Here is a 25,038-nt window from a genome sequence, read left to right as displayed (position 1 = left end):
ATGTTGAGCTCTAAGGTCCCTTTCAGGGTCTTCTTCCCTGAAAGTTGGTAATAAAGATAATACCTCAATAATAATCTTGAGGGATGTGTTATTCATATTGAAGAAGCAGAGAAAGAAGCCATAGTACTGTATTTCATGACCTTGTCAGCCCATTGGTTTGGTTGGTAATCCATTTCCATAAAGAGAAAGGCAGGATTTAAGGGTGATCAGAGAATGCAATATATAACTTCTTTGCTCTTCAGCTGCTTGTGTCTTCGCTTGACAGTAGCTAATCAGCACTTTTACGAGCCTCTGTGTTCTCTTCAGTCTGTAAGGTAAGGGATATTCTTTGATTTATTTAGCTGTGCTTTCATCCGTTCCATGTTTTGTGCAGACTTGCATCATTCTTACATAATTTCTACATTATTGTTGTTTCCACTGGTATTATACCTGTACATCTTTACTGTGAAATGAAGATTAAGGTAAAATTAATAATGGTGTTGAATTAAACATTATTTCATTTTGGACATACATGCACACATTTTTAGCATAATTTGGTTCATGCTTAATTTATTTCCAAATACACATAATGTTATTGGTAATAAGAAATAGACTTGAAAACCATTGAGTTTGGTGAACATGTTTTGTGTGTTTTAGTGAAGAGTGGACAGAGAGAACCAGGATGCTTGCTTATTATATGGAGTGATGATGTGGCACTTTGAAAGTCTACACCTCCTTCAGCAATAAATTATGAAAATGATACTGCAAAGTTTTACTTCTTGTCAACACCCACATTCTGTCATGTGTAATATGTTGTTCACAAAAATGTGTTTCGCTTCCAAATGATAAAATGGTGATAAATGTGAGTTAAATTGATTAAAAATATATGTAATCCATCAGCTATTCTATATACCACTTCCACGGAAGGATAAAACTATCTTGTTTCTAGTGTTCTCTAGCCTCTAAGAATAACCAAAGAAGTGAAGGGTTTTATATGCCCTAACAACTGTCTTTGTAGCTTTCTAAGCATGTAGTTAAGGAGTGTGATGACCATCTGAACAAGCTTAAGCTGTTCAGTCATCAGTTAGACAGTCAGCCTACTCAGTTGCTCCACAACGGATAAATAAAGGCTAAGAATGGAGTCAGTTATGAAGGAATAAAGGACACTGAGTTATTTTTGAGCACTTCGCTAATGTCTTGGTCATCTCAAAGATGTTCCATAAGGCTGGGTCTGTCTCTCGGCACGTCTAACAGTTGTGGTGTCTCATTGCAGAGACCTCACTAAGAAAATATCAGACAAGGATATGAGGCCACATAGCCTACTCACATCTCAGATTTAGAATCAGGGATCTGGTCATGTGCATGTGACACTTTAAAGACATAATGAACTTGAACATGAATTTGACTTTGCACTATGCTCTGTACAGTATGTTTTCAAAGTTCCATTTCAGATGTTCTCAGAGGTCAAGCTTTCAATATTTTTTCTTTAAAGGTCGAGAAGCAACATCAGATTTGAAAACAACAACAAAAACATTGACATTTTGCTGCCTGAATTAATTACTTAAAAGTTGACATTTTCTTAATAATTAGATTCTGTGGAGCATTAATTATACTGAAATGTCTAACACATCATTGTCCTCCCAAGAATACACCATAAGCAGACAATGTATGTGCTCTTTCTTTGTATTACTGTCACCAGGAAACAAAGACAAGCAGCCAACATGACTGAGTGAGTAATACTGTATTTTGAGTCACTCACTTTGCTAAGAAGTAGTGGTAAAGAACTTAGCATTATGGGAACCTGATCTCATGAGAAATATGCATATGCATAGGAAATATACAAGACAGTCATGTGAATTGTTGTGAATTAAGGACTAGAAAAATAAAAGTTATACATAATATTTAACTTATAATTTTCATAATAAATTATAAGCTATAATGTAACTACAGAAACAAGGGGAAACCCCCAATATATCTATGTTTTTGTTCTGGTAGAAACAAGAAAATGTCCATGAGCCGGAAACACAGCCTGAAGGTAAATATCTTTGTTTAGATTGTAACAATTTTGCCACTAGTGATATAGCATGTATACTGTAACATATTTTACATGAAACTATTGAGTATGGGCAAATGATGCAAGAATAAATCCTCAGATTGATTGTGTGTCTGATAAACTTCTGTCTCCAGAGCTTAATGCTTCAGGTTGCAAGAGACTTGTTAGAAGTTGAAGCTGGAGAGAAAGTGCAAGAGAGGAAGAAGTACATGGAAGAGCACTGCCCTCCTCTTTGTTTACCCAGCAGCAAGGAGGAGTTACAGGTAAAACTCATGCTAACTTTTCCTCTAGAACTGAAAGACTTTGTTATTCTATTAATATAGACACTTATACATGAAATAAAAGTACCCTGGCCTATCTCCTATCTCTCATGGTAGACACTTGGGCTTAACTTTACATATTTAATTAAGTTTCCCTTAACTGACATTATTTAACACAATTAGTTTTAATAAATATAAAGGTGTACACGTCTGCTACAGGGAGGCTGAGACTACTGGGCAGGAATGACAGTGACCAACATGAACCTTAAGGAACATTTGTGGTTAACTAGTATAATTCACAAGTGAGGTTGAAAAACAAGTTCAAATATTAGACAAGATTTCAGTAAATTAGTAGCATATTTAGGAACATGCTGTAATGACCCCCCCCCCCCCCCCCCCCCTTTGTCAAGAGAGTCAGAATCATGTTTAGTCATCTTTAGTCAAAACAGGCATATAACATTTAAACAATCATCTAATATGTGTTAAATTACGTTGTTACTTTACAGTAACCTATGGTTTATTAATGCTAGGTTTAAATATTGTTACTGTTAATTAAAGCTGTACACTGCTCTGGATAAAAGCATCTATCACATGTTATAAATGCAAATGTAAAACACTCAATTTTGCGATCCTGTATAGAACACTACATTTAACCTTTTATTCAACAGTGTAAGATGTGTGAAGCACTGTAGTTTTATTTTAAATCCCATTTACTATTCCATATTATTGTGTTTGGAGTCTGTTATCTGTCTAGATCAATATATGGGGTAAATTCAGATGCAGAAGAATACCATTGTAACATTTTATTGTTATTATATGGCATTACTTTAAATGTACCTGTATATGCTCTCAGGCACTGTGCAAAGATCTACATGAAAAGATTATAGTTATTGATGAAGAGCGATACAATCTGGAACACAAAGCTATTATGGTTGTGGATGAAGTAAGTTTTCAAAAAAAAAAGTTTAATCATTTATCACGTTCCTTAATGCTCCATTGACATGTGTTCTCATGCACACTGATTGATTTCTCTCTGTCATCAGGTTAAAGATTTGAATATAAAAATTGTAGACCTCAAGGGCAAGTTCAAGAAACCTCCTCTGAAGAAAGTACGTATGTCAGCTGATGCTATGCTTCAGGCTCTACTCGGCTCCAAACACAAGGTGAACCTGGACCTGAGGGCCAACCTGAAACAAGTGAAGAAAGAGGTCAAGGAGGAGGTGGGGCTTGGATTATCAACAATCCATTTGATCATTATTTCTAGCTGTTTCAGACATGGATTTTAAAATCTGAGGTTCATTCTGAAGAATCACTTGTGTGTGTATTGATGCTGATGAGCACACATGGAGAGTGGGTTAATTAAAAGCAAATGGCTTTATTTTTCTTATGTTTATCAAAACCAACAAAAAAAATAACTGGCCTGCAACTTAGCAGCCAGAGTATCTTAAAAATAATCTAACTACCTTTAATGCTTAGCTAGTTTACATTTATCTTTGATGCCACACTGGTTATAAATTATACAAACATCTAGTCACTTTTCTCCTTCCTTTCACAGGATAAGGAACTGCGTGATGTTGGTGACTGGCGTAAGAGTATTGAAGACAAGGCTGGCATGGGTGGAAGGAAAAAGATGTTTGAGACTGAGGCTTAAATGCATTGATCAGACATGTGTCTTTTAGTGACATTATCAAAATAGTTCCCATTTTGCCAGTAGTAATGCCACAATTGTCTCCATATAATTACAATATTCACAGGTCAACTAACCCATGAATGTTTTTCTATTAAAGCAAACGTGTGTTCCCATCTTTAACAGCATTGTGCTTTCACTACAATCTCTTTGTAAATGCGTTCAAGATGACTTTTTACCAAATAAATGCACTATGTGGATTAAATAAATATCATTTCTGAATTATTTTAACAATGAATGATTACATTCATGATTACGTGAAACCTTTCCGCTTTCTTGTCAAGGGATTCTTTAGGAAGAATGGTAAGTAATTTCTGACAAAGCATGTCTGTTACTTAGAGTGAGTATCTGAACTGTTACATATTCTTGAATGAATATATGATGTTTGTTTAAAAGTATTGTTTTTGTCTTATACAGATGCAGACCAGATTGATTTGCATTAGAGGTAAGTTATACTTGGGCCAAAATGCATTTATATACTAGCATACACTAGAGTGTGCTGTCCATCCTACTCATGGAACTCTGTCCTCCAGGTGAAGATACCTCTAACTGTAAAACAACACAAAGCTAATAACTTCTGAAGGTAATAACTTGCTTAGATATATATTAAGGTTGAAACTAACTCGTTAACATGAGAACGGCTAATGGAGCTTTCAATGGGTTCATCATTGTCCTCCTTCCCTTGCATCTCAGGAAACAATTGTACATGTGGAACATTTGTACAGTTCCTGAGACCATAAATCTCAGCTGACAGCAGGACATTAACAAGATATATAAGTCATAAAATAAGAAAAACATCTTAAACGATGAGTTATTTATATGGAGGTTGGGGTTATATGGAAGGGAGGGGCTGAGGCTCGAGTTTCAGATGCATGCTGATCTGTTGGTCTGAGCAGCACACCAATTCCATAAAGAGAGATGCAGTGTTTTGCTGAGCCATCATACAATGTCATTAAAACCCCCATGGTGTTTCAGTAGCTCGTGGCAGTCTCTCTGGATCATACTTGCCGCCTTCTTCTCTTAGGTGAGAACCTCTCAACTGTCTCTCCAGAGTCCAGCTTATTTTCTCTTTAGCACCAGGTGGATTTTATGGATTTGGACAGCTTTTTTTTTTTTTTTTTTTTTTTTTTTTTTTTAAACCTTGGAACCTTATGAGAAATTCAATCTCCCAGGATCTTCCTGAACGCAATAGCAGATTCGCATTTGATCTGCAGTAACAGAAGAAAATAATTGTATTTGATGTCAAACGGGTTTTTGACATATTGCAGCCCAGTCATTTGAGCAAAGTTTGTTGATGTGGTAACTATACAGTGGCCATTGCAATAATAAAGATTTACATACTTTATTATTGCTGACATTTTGAGTTCATTAGTGAATGAATTTACAAGATTGTTCTTGTAAATTACACACTGATGTTCCAGCTCTGTGTGAATGAGCTGGAAATTAGTGCTTTTGGAATGTATTTGAAATCTATTTCAATTTTAATCCAATGACTATAGATTTATTCTTTACTAGTCTCTATATGTTCAAAAAGTGTGGTGTAGACCCAAATCAATCTGTTGTTCTATACTTATGATATGTGAGTTACTAAACAATTACATACATTTTGGTTTGACCTTTATGAATTTTTTATTTAAAATATTTGTTGTGCTAGATGATTTATGAGATTATTTAACATACTGAAACTTTATATCTGTGGAAAGAGAACAATTACAGATGTTCTTGCTTGGTGCACGTGCTATGCCTATCAGCTATCAGTGTATATGTCACCCTGTGAAATAATACATGCTTACATATATATGTATATATATGTGTATGTCATATTTATTCCATGACAAAATTATATGACATTTATAGCAGTCTGTTGTAGATGTAAAATGGGAACGACATGTCTGCAGTGTTCATCCAGCTGACTACTAAGTTACAAATAATTTTAGACAGGTCTTTTCCTTAATTATGCAAATTCAGTTAATAGAAATCGTTCATGCCGTATTTGAGTCAGTAAAGATTTCATCATGCTTGTCAAAAGTGGCCATTTGAATCAGACTGATGAATCTCAGATGTCAGAATCTAAAGCACATGCCAAGGTGCGAAGTTATAAATGTGTCCTCCAAGACAAGCACATCACCATAAGAGGGATATACTATGAACAGCTGGCCTCTTAACACTTACTTGCCTAACTTAATTTAGAAGGGATTTTCATTCTGTCAGGACCCTACCCTTGTAATCTTTCATGTATTAGTTTCCACAGAAAATCTAGACTAGCAGACACAGGCATAGAGAGTCTGAGTTAAATGCATGTCTAATATTATCATCTAGATAATGCTGTCATTTTGCTGGATAAGAAACAAGAAAAATTATCTAGAAATATAATCAGATCTGCTAATGGAATTTCTGCTTAACTTGCTTATATTATCCAGCAAAGTCTTTTTCAGTTAATCTTTACTGAAAAAGCTTCCTATTTGCCTTATAAACACTGTCCTGAAACAGAAAGGCTCAGAAATCAGAATTAAGCTGCGAGTGTACAGTTTCCCCCCACACTTAAAGCAGACAATAAAACAGTGTGTTCCTGAGTTCTAACAAACGCAACAACTTTTCACAGGATCTGAAGCAAACAAGAAGGCAAGATGTCTGAGTAAGTCTTCTAATCTAAATTAGTGAAAATTATACACTTTTCATTTTTTTTTGTTTGATCTCTTTGTTTATCTGACATGCCAAACAATTAGTGCAGGGAAAAACAGATGAAACACAGTCAATTCAATTTTATAATAAATGTATTTTTGTACTTACAATTTTTCTAACCTTGAAAATGACTGTTTTTTAAACAGCACCTTTACTGTGAACATTTATCCATAGTTTAAAACAAACATTTTTTTTTTAACGCATTATAACAAATGTAATGTAATTTCTGAGCTAAAATCATGCAGATGTATTTCACAGCATAATGTGCCAAATTCGGTTCACTTCACTCACATTTTCTTAAATGCATACTATGTAATATTCAAATATAATTTATTGTTCCCTTTTTTTCCACTGAAAAGCAAAAAGATGTCCTCGAGTCGGAAGCATCATCTAAAGGTTGATCAGCTTTACTATGTGCATCTTATTATTTCTCTCTAGCTATGCTTATAGTTAGTGTTTTATCTAAAATTAAATGTTATATTTCATTTGTGTTCCCCAGAGCTTGATGCTTTCCATTGCTAAAGGTCTCATAGAAGCTGAGGCAATTGAAGCAGTGGCCACAAGGAATGCTTATATGGAGGAGACTTGTCCACCTTTGAGCCTCTCAGGATCTGTGGCAGACCTTCAGGTGGATTTACATGAGTATTTTTTATATTAGTTATATTGTTTTCACATTTTCATTATGTCTCAGACAGATAGGCGATACACCTAGCAAACCTTTAGCTGTATATTTATCATATAGTAAAATATATAATATAGTTAAAGACATGCTAATGATTTGCACACTACTTAGCACTACTTGTATTGTTCTCTGCTCGATATATCGCTTTGCTTGTATTTTCTCATTTGTAGGTCGCTTTGGATAAAAACATCTGCTAAATGAATAAATGTAAATGTAATGTACTTACAAATGTGATTTTCCTAAAAATTATGGATTGCAGGAGCTATGCAAGAAGCTGCACTCAAAGATTGACAAAATAGATGAGGAGCGATATGACCTGGCAAGCAAAGTGAGCAAGAGTGACAAAGAGGTATGGATGCTCTGCTACAGTAAAACGTGATTATAACATTTTATCCTCAGCTGTGCATCAAATACTGTATGACTTGCGATCTGTTTGTGTGGAACAGATTGATGACCTGAAAATTAAAGTTCAAGATCTGCAAGGCAAGTTCAAGAAGCCAGCTTTGAAGAAGGTGCGCATGTCTGCAGACTCTATGCTTCAGGCTCTGCTTGGCTCCAAGCACAAGGTGAACATGGATCTGAGAGCCAACCTGAAACAAGTAAAGAAAGAGGTCAAAGAGGAGGTGGGTATAAAAGCAGGCTTCAGAGCAACACGTGATGACCATTTGTGGTGATATTATTGCTTGGTTACTCATTTTCTGGTCTTTTGGTCTTTTAACACACAAAAACACTTAATGACTTTTATGTTGGATTTTTTTTACAGCCTGCAGAACAAGTTGGTGACTGGCGTAAGAACATTGAGGACAAGGCCGGTATGGATGGCAGGAAGAAGATGTTCGAGACCTCCTAATTATCTCATAGCACAATGCAGCTGGTTGTTTTTAACTAGAAAAGCAGGCAGTGTACTTTTCTTTGCTTTTACCACATTATAGACCATCATTCTTTTGTATATGACCCAAGGATAAAATATTTCAAAGCATTAAGTCATTTGTTTTGTTCCTGTCTGCTGAATAGTAAGTACTGTACAAACATGTATCAAGTCATAAATAAATATCAGAAGGATTTTAACGATTCCTGTAGTTTGTCTGAATCTGTGCAGTTGGTTTCACTGGGTTTCTGACATTTTATAGATAAAATACAAATCCAGGGATTTGACATGGTGAATATGATTTGAGGGTTTCGAGGTTCCCAAAACCGCGCTTGATAATTAACTAACGAGTTCTTTTGGGTGGACCAGAAAAGTGAAAACAAAAAACTAACTAAGCCACTGCTCTAGGCAGTCTGAATTGGAGAGATGAAGAGGATTTCTCACTTAATCAAGACTTAACGAGTGTTTCAGCGAGTTGTCAGGTAAGTTTTCCTCTGTACCTTGTATGCCAAATGTCTCTGTTAATGTCTCTGCTGACAATTTTTATCGTACACTAATCACATGCCAAGGCAAATTAATCTTCTTGTTGGCGAGCTCATTTGAACCGCCAAAAACTAGCCACTGTATATAGTTGGAAAACTCTACTGATGGTAATGGATACTTGTGACTCATTTTTAATAGTGCTGCAGAGACACTGATGAAGACAGCTGGTAAAGACATGAAGACTTCTGGACAGTGCTCAGAGAAGATACGCAGAGAAACACTGACATCTATCGGTCAATCTGGAACTGCAGGTATGACTCCAAGCCTTGCCTACAGTCTTGCCTATATATAGAGCCTTTATAAAACCACTGGCCTTGCATCTTACCAACCTTATGCATACTTCATGTTAGTCATTTCATTGGTGGTTAATTAGAAATGAAATGTTTTTCATGAGACACACCGAATACACCTGGAATAGAATGAACTGCAAATAAGATAAATGTGCTGAAAAACAAATCGACAAAAAAATGGAAAAATGAAAGGAAATTAAATCTAGAAGCTGTGCACACAAGAAGTATAGACTAAAATAATTGTTTTTGTTTTGAACGTTAATCCACTGGAACTCATTAAGATTTATAAACAATAAAATTAAAATAAAATACATTTATGTCAATTTAATCTTCAGTATTTTTATATGACAGCAAATTACACTAATTATTCCAGGACAAACACTTTTTCTTTCCATGCAGAAACATCATTTATCCCGTTCTTGCTAACAACGTGTCAAATCATCGATCATCCTTTAAGAACACAACCAGCTGGTACACAACTGGTACATTTTCTTAAAGGTGAATATTCCGTTCATTTAGAATGCATAGAAAATGTGTCTGTGTCTTTTGGAAAATTAAACTTTTTCTATCACTAAGGCTGTTATAGGATAACTATCATGAATCCAATACTTCCGCTCACTACTTCCGCCCACTTCTTCCTTGATGTGCACTCATGCTGCTGCTCAGCGCTATTTATTTATTTCACTGCTACAGATCCTGCCTCCTGCACTGGGATTGGCTTATAGTTAATATTCACAAGCAGATGCTTATGGCTTTAAGTGCCAACCAGGGTTGCAAGGGTTACTTTACAAATATATTCCGTTACAGTTACAAATTACTTCATCAAAAATGTAATCAGTAACGTAATCCAAGTATCACAATATGAAAGTAATGTAATCTGATTCTTTTGGATTACTTCAAGGTCACATATGTAAATAAAGTCAAGAGAAAAGCAATATGATCTAAAATACTTTGATTTAATGCTTATTCCATCCATCTATCTATTTTCTATAACGCTTATCCTACTAGGTCATGGGGAACCTAGAGCCTATCCGAGGGAGCATGGGGCTCAAGGCGGGGGACATCCTGTACGGGGTGCCAATCCGTCAAAGGGCACAATCACACACACCCATTCATACACTACAGACACTTTGGACATGCCAATCAGCCTACTATGCCTGTCTTTGGACTGGGGGAGGAAACCAGAGTACCCGTACGAAACCCTCACAGCACGGGGAGATCATGCAAACTCTGCACACACAGAGCAGCGGCGGTACTCGAACCCCCAACTCTGGCGGTGTGAGGCGAACGTGCTAACCACTAAGCCAAATAAAATTAATTAATTAATTAATAAAAGATCACTGTCCATTTAACATTACATCATAAAATACATATTCTGGTTTAAAAAGGAATTACAGTGAGGGGTAAATGCAATGCAAACATGTGCACACATGATGCAGTATTAGACCATACGCACATCATAATGAAACTAAAGCCAAATCCCAGACATTTTCTCAAATTTAGACGCTTTTTTAAGGTCCGAAAAAGAGGACATGTCCAGGAAAAAGAGGACGCATGTTCAAAAAGCATTACAGAGAACTTATTATAAATTAATATAAATTAATAAATTAAGAAATTTATTTGCGCATGCACCAGGAGGTTGCTCATGTGAGCCACGACTGGTAAGAGAGAACCAGAATCATAATCAAGCAGCTGTCTATATTGTGTTATGTCAAAAGATTAATTTATTTGGGTTTGAACGAAAAAAATTGTAATCTTGATAGTATTCTCATTTTTTACAAAATGTAGCTGTAATCTGATTACTTTGTTTTTTGATGTAACTGTAACAGATTACAGTTACCAGTTTTTGTATCCTGATTACGTGACACGGTTACATGTATTCCATTACTCCCCAAACCTGGTGCCAAACAATCACTGTCCAGAACTTACCAGCATGTGGATAGAGCAAAATAGCCCCTCCCACCTCTACTCGGATTTTAGCGGAGTTCTGATTTATGTCTAGAGAGTGCACTAGTTTGGAGTGACCCTTTGAGGGCAGTATTTAACCTGAAGACTGCCTTTTTCAGGCTTAAGGAGAAATCACAACATTAACACAAGCCTCATTAACCTGGTTGTCCATGAATGTGTTAAAGCTAGTGGCTTATTAAGAAGTTATGTCCAAAGATGCAGAAAGAGGCCACAGAAGATGATGTCTTAAAGCTGAGTCGGTTGGAGCCGTCTGAAAAATGTCTCAATAAGGGGTCTTTTGGATAGATAAAGGGATCTTAGCTTCCTAAAAGAGTTCTATGTGATACTCTTTCAGAGGGAAATAATCCATTGTAGAGTTCTGTATGCATCCATGCGGAAGCTTTAAGGGGTGTCACAGAGGGACAACTGAAAAACATTTAAGAATTCTATACTTGAGCTTTTATTTGTGGGGTATAGGGGCCACTGCTAAATTTTCTTACAGAGTTGAGGTTTTCTAGTCTTTTCCCATCTGTAGAGTAATCTTACTTTAAGTTTCTTGTGTATGAACGCCATAACGTTTCCTTTGGTTTGCCCCTCTGGGAACCCTTGTGGGTTTGATGTAGAACCCTGAACAAAGTTTTGTTTACGAAGGTTCCAAGAAGAACCACTTTAGAAAAATATAAACAGTCACCATGCAATAAACCCTTAAGGAACCATTTTCCTCTATGAGGGCAGCACATATATTTTGGTGTGCATGTGTCCTGAAGTATTGGGAAATACTTTTGCACTTCCCAATACTTTTACATGTATTATGCTCCAATACTTATGCATGTCTAGCTATTTCTTATATACTAAGATTAATTCAATTCAATTCAATTCAATTTTATTTGTATAGCGCTTTTTACAATAGACATTGTCTCAAAGCAGCTTTACAGAAATATCAGCACGGTATACAGATATTAAAGGTGTGAATTTATCCCAACTGAGCAAGCCACGGTGGCAAGGAAAAACTCCCTAAGATGTTTTAAGAGGAAGAAACCTTGAGAGGAACCCGACTCAGAAGGGAACCCATCCTCATCTGGGTAACAACAGATATTGTGAAAAAGTTCATTATGGATTTATATGAAGTCTGTATGGCGTTAAGAGCAGCCGTAGTCCCAGCAGTCTGGAATTAAAGAAGATTTGAGCTCCATCCAGAGGCAGAAAGGATCTGGATCTCTAGTATCTCCATAAATTCGTGTGGGGCTCGGCGAAAGGAGAGAGGGAGAAAGTAGAACAGAATCTAGTCAGGGTAGGCTTGAGTAAACAAATACGTTTTAAGCTTAGACTTAAACACTGAGACTGTGTCTGAGTCCCGAACACTAATAGGAAGACTGTTCCATAACTGTGGGGCCCTATAAGAGAAAGCTCTTCCCCCTGCTGTAGTCTTCACTATTCGAGGTACCGTCAGATAGCCTGCATCTTTTGATCTAAGTAGGCGTGGCGGATCATATAAAACCAAAAGGTCGCTTAGATATTGTGGCGCGAGACCATTTAGTGCTTTATAGGTTAATAAGAGTATTTTATAATTAATGCGAGATTTTACTGGGAGCCAATGCAGTATTGATAATATCGGTGTGATATGGTCGTATCTTCTAGTTCTAGTTAGGACTCTAGCAGCTGCATTCTGGACTAATTGGAGCTTATTTATATTCCTACTGGAACATCCAGACAGTATGGCATTACAATAATCTAATCTAGAGGTGACGAATGCATGAACTAGTATTTCCGCATCATGTAGTGACAATATGTTTCTTATTTTAGAAATATTTCTGAGATGAAAGAAGGCTATCCTAGTAATATTATCTACATGAGCATCAAATGATAGGCTGGAGTCAATAATCACTCCAAGGTCTTTAACTGCTGCACATGATGAAACAGAAAGACCATCCAGAGTAACCATGTGATCAGAAAGATTACTTCTAGCTACACGTGGGCCTAATAAAAGTATTTCTGTTTTATCAGAATTAAGCAGAAGGAAGTTAATTAACATCCAATGTCTAATGTCCTTTACACAATCCTCAACTTTACTAAGCTTATGTCTGTCCTCTGGCTTCGCTGAAACATACAACTGTGTATCATCAGCATAACAGTGGAAGCTAATTCCATGTTTACGAATAATTTGACCTAGGGGTAGCATATATAAAGTAAAGAGCAGTGGGCCTAAAACAGAACCCTGTGGAACTCCAAAAGTAACCTCAGTACGCATGGAGAATTCACCATTTACATCTACGAACTGATAACGATCGGTGAGATAAGACCTGAGCCAGGAGAGGACTGTTCCCTTAATACCAACAACATTTTCTAATCTGTCAAGGAGAATAGTGTGATCTATAGTATCAAATGCTGCACTAAGGTCGAGTAACACAAGCAGCGAGACACAACCCTGATCGTAAGTCAGTAGAAGGTCATTTACTACTTTAACTAACGCTGTCTCTGTGCTATGATGAGGTCTAAATCCTGACTGATATATTTCATGAATGTTATTCCTATCTAAGTACGAGCATAACTGCTTTGCTACAACCTTTTCTAAAATCTTAGAGATGAAGGGGAGATTTGATATTGGTTTGAGATTAGGCTTGGAAAAGATCATAGGAGTTGTTGCAGATGTTTTCTTTCTTTCTTATATTTTATGTTTGAAAGCATTGACTAGTATTATGACTATTTGTATCAGCATTGCTTTTTCTGATTCTGATTTCCTGCCATCGTTCACATGAACAAATTCCTGACTGAGGTACTTGAGGACAGCAGTGGATTGTAGGCTCTGTTCAGCAAGGCTTTAGAGAGAAAAGCGATGATTTTTGCTGTGAGATACTTTTTAAAAAAATTCTCGCTAATTAACAATTGATTTATCCTGTGAAATACATTTAATGCAGAATGTGAAATGAGGTACATTGGAAACCAGAGCTAAACAACTTCTGGTCTGTCAAAAAAGTTTAATAATTAAAATTTAACTTAAAATTTCAAGACAGCTTGCTGCACAGCTTTTCTGAGTTTATTCAACTTTTAACCAAAGTAGTTCACCTAAGTAATTTACTGTGTAAATTATAAATAAGGTCACATGTCTCCCAATTTGTACTCTTTTGTTCAGCTGATGGAGTTTTTATAGTTGAAAAAAACTTTGAACAAAAAAGTAACTATAAAAACGCCATCAGCTGAACAAAAGAGTACAAATTGGGAGACATGTGACCTTACTCAGTAATTTGAGTTAGAACTACTTTGGTTAAAAGTTGAGTAAACGCAGAAGAGCTATGCAGCAAGTTTCCCTGAAATTTTAAGTTAAGTCAGCTTTTCTTTTTTACAGTGCCATTCACTTTATACAAAGAAATTTCTATCATTTTCATTTCCTTACACGTTTTATTGAAACTAATATATGATCTTCACTTACCTGGTTATTTTTAAGCAAAGTGATTGAGATTGGATGTAGTGTGTATTTCTGGACATTGGCACACTAATGGCTTTGCTCTTATTACCATAAACAGGGTGGGAGGTATTTGTTTTAGAGGTCCATGCCAGCCTTATATACTGTTAGCAACCAGTAACCGGGGTGTCAGTGATTCGCTTCTCTGAACCATTTCTCCATCAAGCAGGTAACACTGCCACAACATTTCATACAGGTGAGAGTAAAGTGCACTGCAATCTTTCCTCTGATTGTGCTTTATAATCCTCCTTTGCTAGAAAAACTCTACATGGCTTCTGTTCTTGCTGATGGATTGTTGGGCAATTAATGATGAGATGAGATAAGATTTATTGGGGTATATGCTTGTTTTAACCTCAAGGCATCACGATGTTTTCTACATTTTGTATCTGTATGCATAACGTACATAGAAGAACAAAGAAGTTTTAAGTGGTAAATATTTGGACCTTTGGCCACAGGAAAAATCGATGATGCTTAACTTTAGTTTTGAAGATCAGAGTTACCAGGATTACTGTTTAGCAATGATAATATGAACAATTGTATGATATATTTGCATAGCAGTTATACTGTATTAGGCACAATATTGCTATATTTCCTTTAGTCCCATGTTGCAGGACGCTATTAATTTAACACTATTTTGTGTCATATTTGTGCACACTTGCTGGTGTGTGCCTGACAGAAATGCCTTGTAATGATAAAAACCAGATTTGTTAGCTGGCATGCAGAGGCTTTCATGGAAACGTGAGAAGTTGTTCAATACTGTACTTTGTACTCAGGGAAGCTTCAAGAAGCACTTGAAACAGCAGACCTATGTCTGTAGCCCTGACTCAGCTGGTTTAGTAGATTTATGACATTGGCTCTGTGTATAGCATACTGATATCTGCCAAAATGAAAGGTCCGGAAAAAGTTGATGGGAATATGATAAGCTCTGACTTGATTAATATTAGCATACTGATGATGGTGGTAGGGGTTGGCTGGGTCAAATGCTCCTCTTGCAGCCTGTAGAGATTGTTCCAGAAGCTAAGACTGGACATTAGATATCAAAGGTTGAAACAGATTCGATGAGCTTCCATGAAGTCAGAGCATACTTGTGGGTGTAATGAAGATACATCAAGTGCATCTTAAATACTTGACTGCGTGTATTTCAGGTGGTATTAATGTTGGAAACATCTACTGGGTTTCTGGGGCACGTCATAACATTCCGTGCAATTAAAGCATATGATTAGCTGTAATAGCCAATGTGAAGAACTACAAAAAAAGAATCTAGCCAATTGTATTAAATACTTATAAATGCATTTTACAAGTAACTAAAATGCTTTTTCTGTATGTTTCTATAGAGGTAGAAAATAAAAAGAAGCAGTCAAGATGTCTGAGTATGTATTATTTCTTATTTATTTTTCCAAGTTGCCTGTTAATCTGCTTTTGTAATTATATGCAGTATACTACATACAGTACCCTCCACTAATATTGGCACCCTTGGTAAATATGAGCAAAGAAGGCTGTGAAAAATTGTCTTTATTGTTTAACCTTTTGCTCTTTTATTTAAAAAAAATCACAAAAATACTCTGCTCTCATGGATATGGATAGATAACAAAACACAGGTTTATCCAAAAATATCTATGTTAAATATATGTGTGCAACAATTATTGGAAAATTATATTTACCAAGGGTGCCAATATGAGTAGATCACTGTATCTTATGTTCAATATAGCACCCTAAAGAATTAGCTGTTGAAAACTTTAAAGAGTCTCTGTAGAATCTTACAAAAAAGGGTTTCACTGTTAGAAGGGGTTCCTAAGTAAAAAAAAAAAAAAAAAAAAACAGCTGAGGAGCCCTCTTTTATCAGCATATGTGCCAGTTACTAATTTGTGCATACTGTGTCCAATATTTTACTCATATAGAAAAAAGATGACGTCAAGCCGCAAGCACAATCTCAAGGTAAAAAAAAAAAATCTAATCTTTGTCCTCTTATAAATCCTCTCATAAAAAAACATATTTATAAAAAATATCAACACCGACTGCAGTGAACATGTGATCAAACTGCATTTCCTTCCACACAGAGCTTGATGCTTTCGATAGCTAAGGGCATGCTGGAGAAAGAGGCTAAACAGTCTGTGATTGACAAAGAGGCCTACATGGCACAGAATTGCCCTGACCTCTCCCTTCCACACTCAGTGCAGGAGCTGCAGGTACAGTACAACACATTCACTCTCTCACACTCAAGCCAGTCTAAACACATTCATACTAATCATGTTTATCATATTGTTTTACATAAAGACATCTTCCTGATTCATCTAATACACTGTTTAGTTGTGCTGATAATTTGCTTACAAAGAACCAACAAAAGCAGGGAGCCATAATGTGGAAATTTTTTAATAATATATATTTCAAACTATTTTTAGTTCAACATTTGTAAAATCTTAGTCATAACTAGTGAGTGTGGAGTTATAAGTGTTGTTAATAGAGTAAGAATGTAACGATTGAACGATTTGGACTTATGCATCAATTAAATTGAATCGGGGTAAAAATCATAAAATGAAAGACAGACAACTAGTGTTGAAAACGTAATTCTTATTTGTAAACTAATGTGTAAATAGGCTAGCAAGGTGATTTGCCTATTTACTAGGTGATACTTAAAAAGAATCCTTCTCTACATCATTGCATTCGTGAATTAATGGTATGCTCACACCAGATTCTAAACAAAGCTGGTCACATATTGAATGAAGGCTACTAAATTAAAATCATATCATATCACAGCAGATTCAGTGCTATGGTAAAATGCCAAATTGTTACCTTCAGAATCGAAATTGTGTTATAATGTGTGGAAGCCTGAGGATTACACATTGAATATATCAGCTAGTAATATCAATATCATCTTGTCATATTGCCCAACCTCAGCTCATCTGAAACCGTTTGATTTAACCTCTTAACTCCCAGAAGCTGTTGGTGGTGCAGATTTACATTCTTCACTCTTTATATTGTACATTTCTAATATTTTCACTGTAGTTACATATTAATTTATAGTAGTTTCTAAAAAGAAATTGCTCTAAGAAGAGTAACTGAATAAAAAGTTGGGTTTTAAAGGGTTAATGTAGATAGATATTTATTTAATTGTTTTAACTGTTTTAAAACTAAAATGTGAGACTTTGTAAGAACTCAGCTGAAGTGATTCCATTGATTACCTCTTATCTTTGTCCTTCCATCAGACTTTGTCATTATCAATTGCACCAAGAATGAATCCCCAAGATGTAATAAAAAAGAATAGCATACAAGGATGGTTTCATCTTTTGGTTAGGCTTAGAGTTAACTCTTACATTACACAAACTGTCTATGCTTACCCTGAATGTCATTAGAACATTATGTATTACAGCCGTGGGATCAAGACAAGATTTATGTAAGAGCGCATAAATGAAAAAGAAAGAGATTGTCACCTAATAGCCCAAGTCAACAAATACACCTTTTTATATATGTTCCTGTTAGCTGGGAAATGAGTGTAACAAACTATAGTTAATAGGTGAACCAAATAATTAATGTACAGTATGTGGAATTATCACTGTGATGTGGTTTTAAGTAAAAACCTCTCACTTCCAAAACCCTGAAGGGTAATTTTAAGGAAGAAACACAGAAGATATACACTTTCTTTGTGAAATCTTCTAATACAATCTGTCATTAGGATCTGTGCAAGAAGCTGCACCAGACCATCGACAAGGTTGATGAGGAGCGATATGACCTTCATTCCAAAGTCCAAAAAGGAGACAAAGAGGTATTTTAAGATTTTGATGTTCCTGAACATTTTGGTAACTTTGTTTGTGTTGGTTTGAATCATTATTTGACCATGGGATGTTGTGTGGCTGCAGATTGAGGATCTTAAAATTAAGGTGATTGATCTGATTGGCAAGTTCAAGAAGCCAGCTCTGAGGAAGGTGCGCATGTCTGCTGATCAGATGCTTCAGGCTCTGCTCGGCTCTAAACACAAAGTGTCTCTGGACCTGAGGGCCAACCTGAAACAAGTGAAGAAGGAGGTCAAGGAGGAGGTGGGTTGTATAAATAAAGCTGTGAATAAAAAAACAGCTACATATCCTTCTCTGTTTTTGTCAGTGAGCAAGATGGAATTTATTACATTCTTCTGTGCTCCTGAAATGGTTTTATTATACCTTTATTTGATCATATTCTTTACCCAAACATATGCATTGTCGGTTTCACAGGCTACAGATGTCGGTGACTGGCGTAAGAACGTTGAGGACAAGGCTGGCATGGGTGGCAGAAAGAAGATGTTTGAGGGCGAGGCCTAAATTTCTGGACATTGCTTTGTTTACTTGCTTTGAACACTCTCAACAGGGCAGTGTAGTGTTTCACCTCTTTGCAATAGTTGGACTGTTTATTCCAACTCTACCAATGCCTGTTGCTTACATTTGTTTCGTGCAGTATATTTGTTCTGAAGGGGAAATGTATGTTATTGCACAACCACTACCATTAAATGAATGTATATGGAAAACCCATTCCCATCATGCTTGTTTTGTATTAATTTTATTTTCATATTTTATGAAATGCCTCACATACTTTTTAGCTTTCTCTTGACCACTGGAGGTCACCAGAACTTCAACCATCTAATCTCACTCCTCTTTTTTAGTTACACTATAGGGTGTCCCAAAAGTCTCCATGCATAGTGGACTACAGTATGTACGTCAGCACCACGGTGGTTGTGCCTTCGTCAGTGGATGTTTGTGGACGTCCACTTCTCGGATGGTTGGCAACACTTCCAGTCTTTTTTGAAGTTTGGTAACAGTGTCGTGTGTGATGTGCTTGCCATGTTTCCTGTGAAAGTCCAACACATCCTTGCGACAGCTTCCTGATCCAGCCATGAGAATGATTTCAATACATTCTTCTTTTGTCAAAACATTTCCCAATATGTATGGAGACTATTGGGACAGCATGTATCTTGGTTTGTCCCAACTGAGATTTTTCTCTTTTTAAATTTATTATATTATTTTTCATTTTTCAGTATTTCCCTCTGATCATGCATCTATTAAACCCCCAACTCTAATTATTGATATATCACTGCTACTTTGAGCAACAATCTTGATTTCATTTAGATGATTTTAGAAAAATTAAGATTGGAAGGTGGACTGTTTTTGTATGATGGACAAAACTTTTGATGCAGGCCCTGGTAAGCAACTTTAAATTAGTTTTATTAGATTTTTAAAAAATCTTTCAATTAAATTGAGAATTAATTATTGGGGCCCTTTTTATCTTTACACAATAGATATTATTAGGCATTATGATGCATTATATACTATATTATTATATAATTGATTTTTAAAGATGGAATTTTCCCTTTAAACCTTTTTTTTTTTTTTTTTTTTTTTAAATATATAACATATATACATGTATATTGAGCTTTCACTGTGTCAACTGTAGGTTAAGAAGGACCCAGCACTTGTCTCAGACCTCCTCAAGGCAAGGAAATTTATGAGGTCTGCCGAGTTTGTGCTGGAAGTATTTCAGGATCTTGATGGCCTATTGGCTTGGGGTGGAATCCACTTCCATAAAGAGGACTCTTGGGATCTGCTGAGCCATCAGAGGATCCCATATATATCCTATTTAACTTTTCCTTCTCTCTGTCGGCTTGCCAGTCTTTCCTGTCCTTTCGCCAAGTGTGTTCTGCCCTCACTCTCGTACATAGGTGAGCATTTTTCTCGTGAAATCTAGGTAATATGGATAAACCACAACCCACCTTGTTGCTGAAAATATTTGAGGTTAAAGGAATAATACATGGGTATGTACATTATTTATATGAATAAAATAATATTGCACTTATGGTAAGTGTCTTTCCTATTGCTTATAGCTTTGCATGTGGTAAAGCAAAGACTAAGTGTGTTGAATGAGAAGTTAATTGTTATACTGTATGAAGCCACAGTCTTGGCTTTAGTTGGTTTTAGGAACTGAGCCATCTCAATTAGTTTTTGGCGATACTCCTTATTGAACATAATTAGTTAATTGCATGCACTGGAAATGTTCATTTAACATTGAAATAATTAGCTCAGTCAATTATTGAAGAATTATTTATGACTTTATTATTCTTAATGTGATGTTTGACAGGTAATTGCTTGCAGTGTTATTTGTGTGAAACTGACGTTGCATTGGCATTCCTGCTGCTCAGTTAAAATATACTATAATAGTAATAGTATTATAATACGATATAATATAAAACTTCTCGATCCTGATCATCCACTTTGAGTTGTTGTTCACTTTGTGATAGACCCTTAAAGCTGGCTACTGAAATGACATCATCTTGAGCTATAGATTTAAAAATATTTCTCAACTGAATATGATTAGATTTTTTTTTTGTAATTATACAGCAGTTTATTGCACTCTGTGGTTTTTAAAGTGCTTTATAAATTTTTTTAATTCAAAAACATTTAATTGAATAGTTGATCATATATTTCATGTCATAGCTACATTTTATTTTCTACTATTTATTGTATGCTTATATTTAATTCTCTTTTTAATAGATTTCATCAACTCTAATCATGCTATATTCAATGAAATCTTTATTAAAGTTAAGTTGACCTTTCCAATCAGCAGGCTGCATGTCACAGATGTTATCTGACACTGCTTCACTAAATTTAGCATCTGTCCTTTACAAAATCAGCCATTTACAAAATGCAAGTGCAAGCCCATGCAGAGAATAATGGAGATGCTAGAGAAAAAAATTCAGAAAACAGCACCAGTTTGAGAAAGTAAACCTCTGTAATGCATAATGTGACCCTTGACCCTCTTGTAAATACTCTTGTCTGTTTTTTTTTTTTTTCCTGTTTGCAGGGTGTGAGCACAACAAACTGCCAAGATGTCAGAGTAAGTCCTGTAGCTGAAATTTACACATTATTTTCTGTCACAGTTAACATCAGCCACAGAATAGGTTGATTAATGAGTGCAAATGTTTGTACACCCTTAAAAAAATTCTATAATGTGTATGTTCATGCTTTTCCTTAATAACTGCTTCTAACCTTTTTGCCTATAGCAACACACACACACACACACACACACACACACACACACACACACACACACACACACACACACACACACACACACACACACACACACACAGAGAGAGTCTTACACTGCTTTCTACAGATCTGGTCTGGAGACCATGGCCATGACAAAACTTTGACTTATTCTTTAGATTTAATTTATTTTTTAACTCCTTCAAAGTTTTTTCTTCCCCTTTTCTTACATTTCCTATTCTCTTTTTGTTGTTGTAAATGATTAGTAAAATAGAGGTACTTTTTCCTTCCTCATTCAGAATCCATGGGGTGTGCAAACTGTTGCACACATTTGTCAAGATTATGCAAATTTATAAGACTTGTATCCTATATTAGATGACATAGTGCCATCACAAGTTTGATGAAAATAATATTACATCTTCCTTCTCTAACAGCAAAAAGATGACATCCAGTCGCCGGTATAACTTGAAGGTAAATGAGACTAAAATGAAATTAATCAAATATTTTTTTATGAATGTGAAAATAAACCTTCATACTCAACCCAACTTAAGGTAATAAACAACCTTAAATCATTACTTCCAGCTTCATCTGTCCACATTTCTCTGTCTGTTCTTCAGAGCCTGCTGCTCTCCATTGCTGCTGGCTTGCTGGAGGCTGAAGCCAAACAGCTTGTGGCAGATAAGGAGTCTTACATGAATGAGCACTGCTCATCACTGAACCTTCCTAACTCTGTGCAGGAGCTGCAGGTAGGAACTCAAGTACAAGCAGATGGAGCTGAACCTGACAAAGCCAAAAATGTATAAGAACCTTAGTCTAAGTACAGTAAACCAAGTGTACTTGTAAAATATAGCACAATAAAGGATAACCCCATAATAAAGACTAAATTCTGGTAAGATGCTTCAGGCTCTGCAAATCTTACTGCTCTTTAATGGCTTAAGTACATAAAAGCATGTAGCTTATTTTGATGAAATCTACAGTTATGCTGTACAATTCAGAGATTTGTTGTAAATACATTCAAAGTTCAGAGCATACAAACATCACTGAGCAGTAATATATATCTGTAGGTAATTACCAATATTAAACCCCATTGCATTAATTCATTGAACAATGTTGTGTTACAGAAAGATTAAAAAGAATCAAATATTTACATTTATTGATTTATCTGCTGTTTTATCCAAAGTGATAATCCAAGCATTTAGGTGAGTAGAGCCTCTATATCAGTCCTGGGGTTGGAACGAAACCCTGTCTAGTATTACATTACTACATTATTATCTTCTAAACCTATTCTTTGTCCCATAGGACCTTTGCAAGAAGCTCCACCAGAACATTGAAAAGGTTGATGAGGAGAGATATGACTTGGAGGTCAAGGTTGCAAAGTCAAACAAAGAGGTAAGAACATAATTTAGCACATATAAACAACATACAAAACCTTTGAGCTTTAAGACTTGCTTTTAACATGACCTCTTCCGACAGACTGATGACCTGAAAATTAAAGTTCAGGATCTGAACTTTGAACTTGTATTTGGTTTGAATCATTATTTGACCATGGGATGTTGTGTGGTTGCAGATTGAGGATCTTAAAATTAAGGTGATTGATCTGATTGGCAAGTTCAAGAAGCCAGCTCTGAGGAAGGTGCGCATGTCTGCTGATCAGATGCTTCAGGCTCTGCTCGGCTCTAAACACAAAGTGTCTCTGGACCTGAGGGCCAACCTGAAACAAGTGAAGAAGGAGGTCAAGGAGGAGGTGGGTATAAAAGCAGGCTTCAAAGCAACATGTGATGACCATTTGTAGTGATATCACCTCATAGATATTCATTTTCTGGTGTGTTGGCTCTTGTTATTGCTCTAAAACACTTAATGAATTGTGTTAAATGTTTTCTGTTTTATTTTTTTTACAGTCTGCAGAACAAGTTGGCGACTGGCGTAAGAACATTGAGGATAAGGCTGGTATGGACGGCAGGAAGAAGATGTTTGAGTCCGAGGCTTAAGAGGGAATAGTGATTATTGTCTGAAAGATCTTAATTTATCTCTGGCAGTTGTTCTGTAATCCCCCCCACATACTGTTGTTTCAATAAAGGTGGTTTACTGGTCATTTTTCACATTTGTTTTTACACGTCATGTATACGATATTAAATACAGTGTATACAGTGTACTGAAATATATATGTGCCCTTGTTTTTGCTCATGCATAAAGCAAATAAAAATGCTTTAAAAGAACATAAACTTTGAAGGATATTAATAATAAATGTAGATTTCCACAATATAATAATATAGGATTATAATATGGGGTGATTTTTAAGATTGCCTTAAAGATTGAGTTAGAGGGAAATTGAATCCTGATAGTATAGTTTATCACATTCAATTAATTCACTGGAAAGTTAAAAAGGTAAACAGAGAACAAGAACAAACCCTATCTATCTATCTATCTATCTATCTATCTATCTATCTATCTATCTATCTATTAGAGACTGGACTTGGACTATCTATCTATCTATCTATCTATCTATCTATCTATCTATCTATCTATCTATCTATCTATCTATTAGAGACTGGACTTGGACTATCTATCTATCTATCTATCTATCTATCTATCTATCTATCTATCTATCTATTAGAGACTGGACTTGGTCATGGTTAACATATGACTGCCAGTGATTCTCAAGTTTCGTGCTCGCAATGGCAGCACATATACTAAAATTGGAACAATCCTCAAGTTTAAAACTTTACTTCTCCTACACTGTAAAACATGATAGCCCCATTAAGTTTTGCGAGCGTATTTCTTCTCTTTAAATCCAATTGTCATGACAAGTATTGGATATCAAACTCAAGTTTTTAAGTTTTCAAAAATGAAACTTAACGTAATTTATTGTCTTGACTTTGAGTTGAAACGTTGAGTTGAAAGTTATCTTCAAGATGAGATTACTTGTATTTTTAAGGCAGCTTTTGTTTCTAAGTTTAACCTCCTGAAATGTTTTACAATGTACCCATCTAAATACAAAACAGTTCAGTTTAGTTTGAGTTCCTAAACTATGCAATGGCCAAGTGGTAATTCTTTCTGTCAGACCAAACCATTTGTAATGAAAAAACACATACATCCTACAATCTACACCTGCTGAGTGTTACATAGCACGAGGTACGGACGATGACGACAACAACAGAAACTTCTTTTTTTAAAAAGTGTGTCCTGACAAGGACTGTGTGTATGTGTGTGTGTGTGTGTGTGTGTGTGTGTGTGTGTGTGTAGTTGTGTGTGTTTGAGTGTACACACTACACACCTTAACATGTGTTTCAGGGACAAGGATCATACTGTAGTTTCTGTAAATTTGTTTGAATTTGTTGAATCTAATTTATTGTCACTGCTTATCTGTAATTAGTTTCATTAATTATAGTAGTATATTTTAGTTTTAAAAGCTGAAACATCAGAACGTTGATCAAATGTTTAATAATGATAAAGTGTGTCACATTTCACTGTGGAAAAGTATGTTTCCAGGCTTCTGGCAAAATGAATAATTTGGCCGTGAAATGAGCTCTCCTACTGAGAGACCGAGAGGGTGGTTAACTACAGGCCAGCTATTCAGTCATGC

At 35.7% G+C, this 25,038-nt stretch overlaps 4 protein-coding genes across 8 annotated transcripts; all 4 read left to right on the top strand.

Annotated features, from left to right (window-relative positions):
• The first annotated feature begins 189 nt into the window (after positions 1 to 189).
• tnni2a.2 (troponin I type 2a (skeletal, fast), tandem duplicate 2) lies at positions 190 to 6,614 on the top strand. Of its 5 annotated transcripts, XM_047159855.2 has the most exons (10): positions 190 to 314; positions 1,679 to 1,708; positions 1,975 to 2,014; positions 2,167 to 2,295; positions 3,146 to 3,235; positions 3,336 to 3,512; positions 3,848 to 4,282; positions 4,397 to 4,424; positions 4,513 to 5,003; positions 6,582 to 6,614. In XM_047159855.2, the coding sequence occupies exons 1-7, from the start codon at positions 214 to 216 to the stop codon at positions 3,941 to 3,943; spliced, it is 663 nt and encodes a 220-aa protein (XP_047015811.1). In that variant the 5' UTR covers positions 190 to 213; the 3' UTR covers positions 3,944 to 4,282; positions 4,397 to 4,424; positions 4,513 to 5,003; positions 6,582 to 6,614. The 5 variants fall into 5 exon arrangements, with proteins under 5 accessions (XP_047015811.1, XP_047015810.1, XP_017341522.1 ...); XM_047159854.2 differs by having other exon boundaries at positions 4,397 to 5,003; XM_017486033.3 differs by having other exon boundaries at positions 3,848 to 4,424.
• On the top strand, positions 4,933 to 8,414 carry LOC108275298 (troponin I, fast skeletal muscle). The gene is made up of 7 exons (XM_017486036.3): positions 4,933 to 5,003; positions 6,582 to 6,614; positions 7,021 to 7,057; positions 7,161 to 7,289; positions 7,603 to 7,692; positions 7,790 to 7,966; positions 8,107 to 8,414. Exons 2-7 carry the CDS (start codon positions 6,607 to 6,609, stop codon positions 8,191 to 8,193), a joined length of 528 nt encoding a protein of 175 aa, XP_017341525.1. The 5' UTR covers positions 4,933 to 5,003; positions 6,582 to 6,606; the 3' UTR covers positions 8,194 to 8,414.
• Positions 8,415 to 14,527: 6,113 nt separating this feature from the next.
• On the top strand, positions 14,528 to 18,947 carry LOC108275297 (troponin I, fast skeletal muscle). The gene is made up of 7 exons (XM_017486035.3): positions 14,528 to 14,647; positions 15,786 to 15,821; positions 16,350 to 16,386; positions 16,509 to 16,637; positions 18,122 to 18,211; positions 18,306 to 18,482; positions 18,654 to 18,947. Exons 2-7 carry the CDS (start codon positions 15,814 to 15,816, stop codon positions 18,738 to 18,740), a joined length of 528 nt encoding a protein of 175 aa, XP_017341524.1. The 5' UTR covers positions 14,528 to 14,647; positions 15,786 to 15,813; the 3' UTR covers positions 18,741 to 18,947.
• A 1,159-nt stretch (positions 18,948 to 20,106) lies between these two features.
• Positions 20,107 to 23,671, top strand: tnni2 (troponin I fast skeletal muscle; the record flags this gene model as incomplete). Its single annotated transcript, NM_001200564.1, is given in 7 exon segments — positions 20,107 to 20,131; positions 21,271 to 21,303; positions 21,890 to 21,926; positions 22,073 to 22,201; positions 22,755 to 22,844; positions 23,023 to 23,199; positions 23,354 to 23,671. Coding segments are annotated over 6 exon segments (531 nt in total). The 3' UTR covers positions 23,444 to 23,671.
• Positions 23,672 to 25,038: the final 1,367 nt, after the last annotated feature.

This window comes from Ictalurus punctatus, chromosome 14 (assembly GCF_001660625.3).
Source record: "Ictalurus punctatus breed USDA103 chromosome 14, Coco_2.0, whole genome shotgun sequence".
In the NCBI taxonomy this organism is placed as follows: Eukaryota; Metazoa; Chordata; class Actinopteri; order Siluriformes; family Ictaluridae; genus Ictalurus; species Ictalurus punctatus.
This window is presented reverse-complemented; position numbering and strand designations above follow the sequence as displayed.

Coding starts and splice junctions, on each gene's coding strand:
- tnni2a.2 (XM_047159855.2), top strand. CDS start 214: ATGCAATATATAACTTCTTTGCTCTTCAGCTGCTTGTGTCTTCGCTTG. Junction 2,015..2,166: donor GCCGGAAACACAGCCTGAAG/GTAAATATCTTT, acceptor TTCTGTCTCCAG/AGCTTAATGCTTCAGGTTGC. Junction 2,296..3,145: donor GCAGCAAGGAGGAGTTACAG/GTAAAACTCATG, acceptor ATATGCTCTCAG/GCACTGTGCAAAGATCTACA.
- LOC108275298 (XM_017486036.3), top strand. Junction 7,290..7,602: donor GATCTGTGGCAGACCTTCAG/GTGGATTTACAT, acceptor TATGGATTGCAG/GAGCTATGCAAGAAGCTGCA. Junction 7,967..8,106: donor AGAAAGAGGTCAAAGAGGAG/GTGGGTATAAAA, acceptor TTTTTTTTACAG/CCTGCAGAACAAGTTGGTGA.
- LOC108275297 (XM_017486035.3), top strand. Junction 16,387..16,508: donor GCCGCAAGCACAATCTCAAG/GTAAAAAAAAAA, acceptor CCTTCCACACAG/AGCTTGATGCTTTCGATAGC. Junction 18,483..18,653: donor AGAAGGAGGTCAAGGAGGAG/GTGGGTTGTATA, acceptor TCGGTTTCACAG/GCTACAGATGTCGGTGACTG.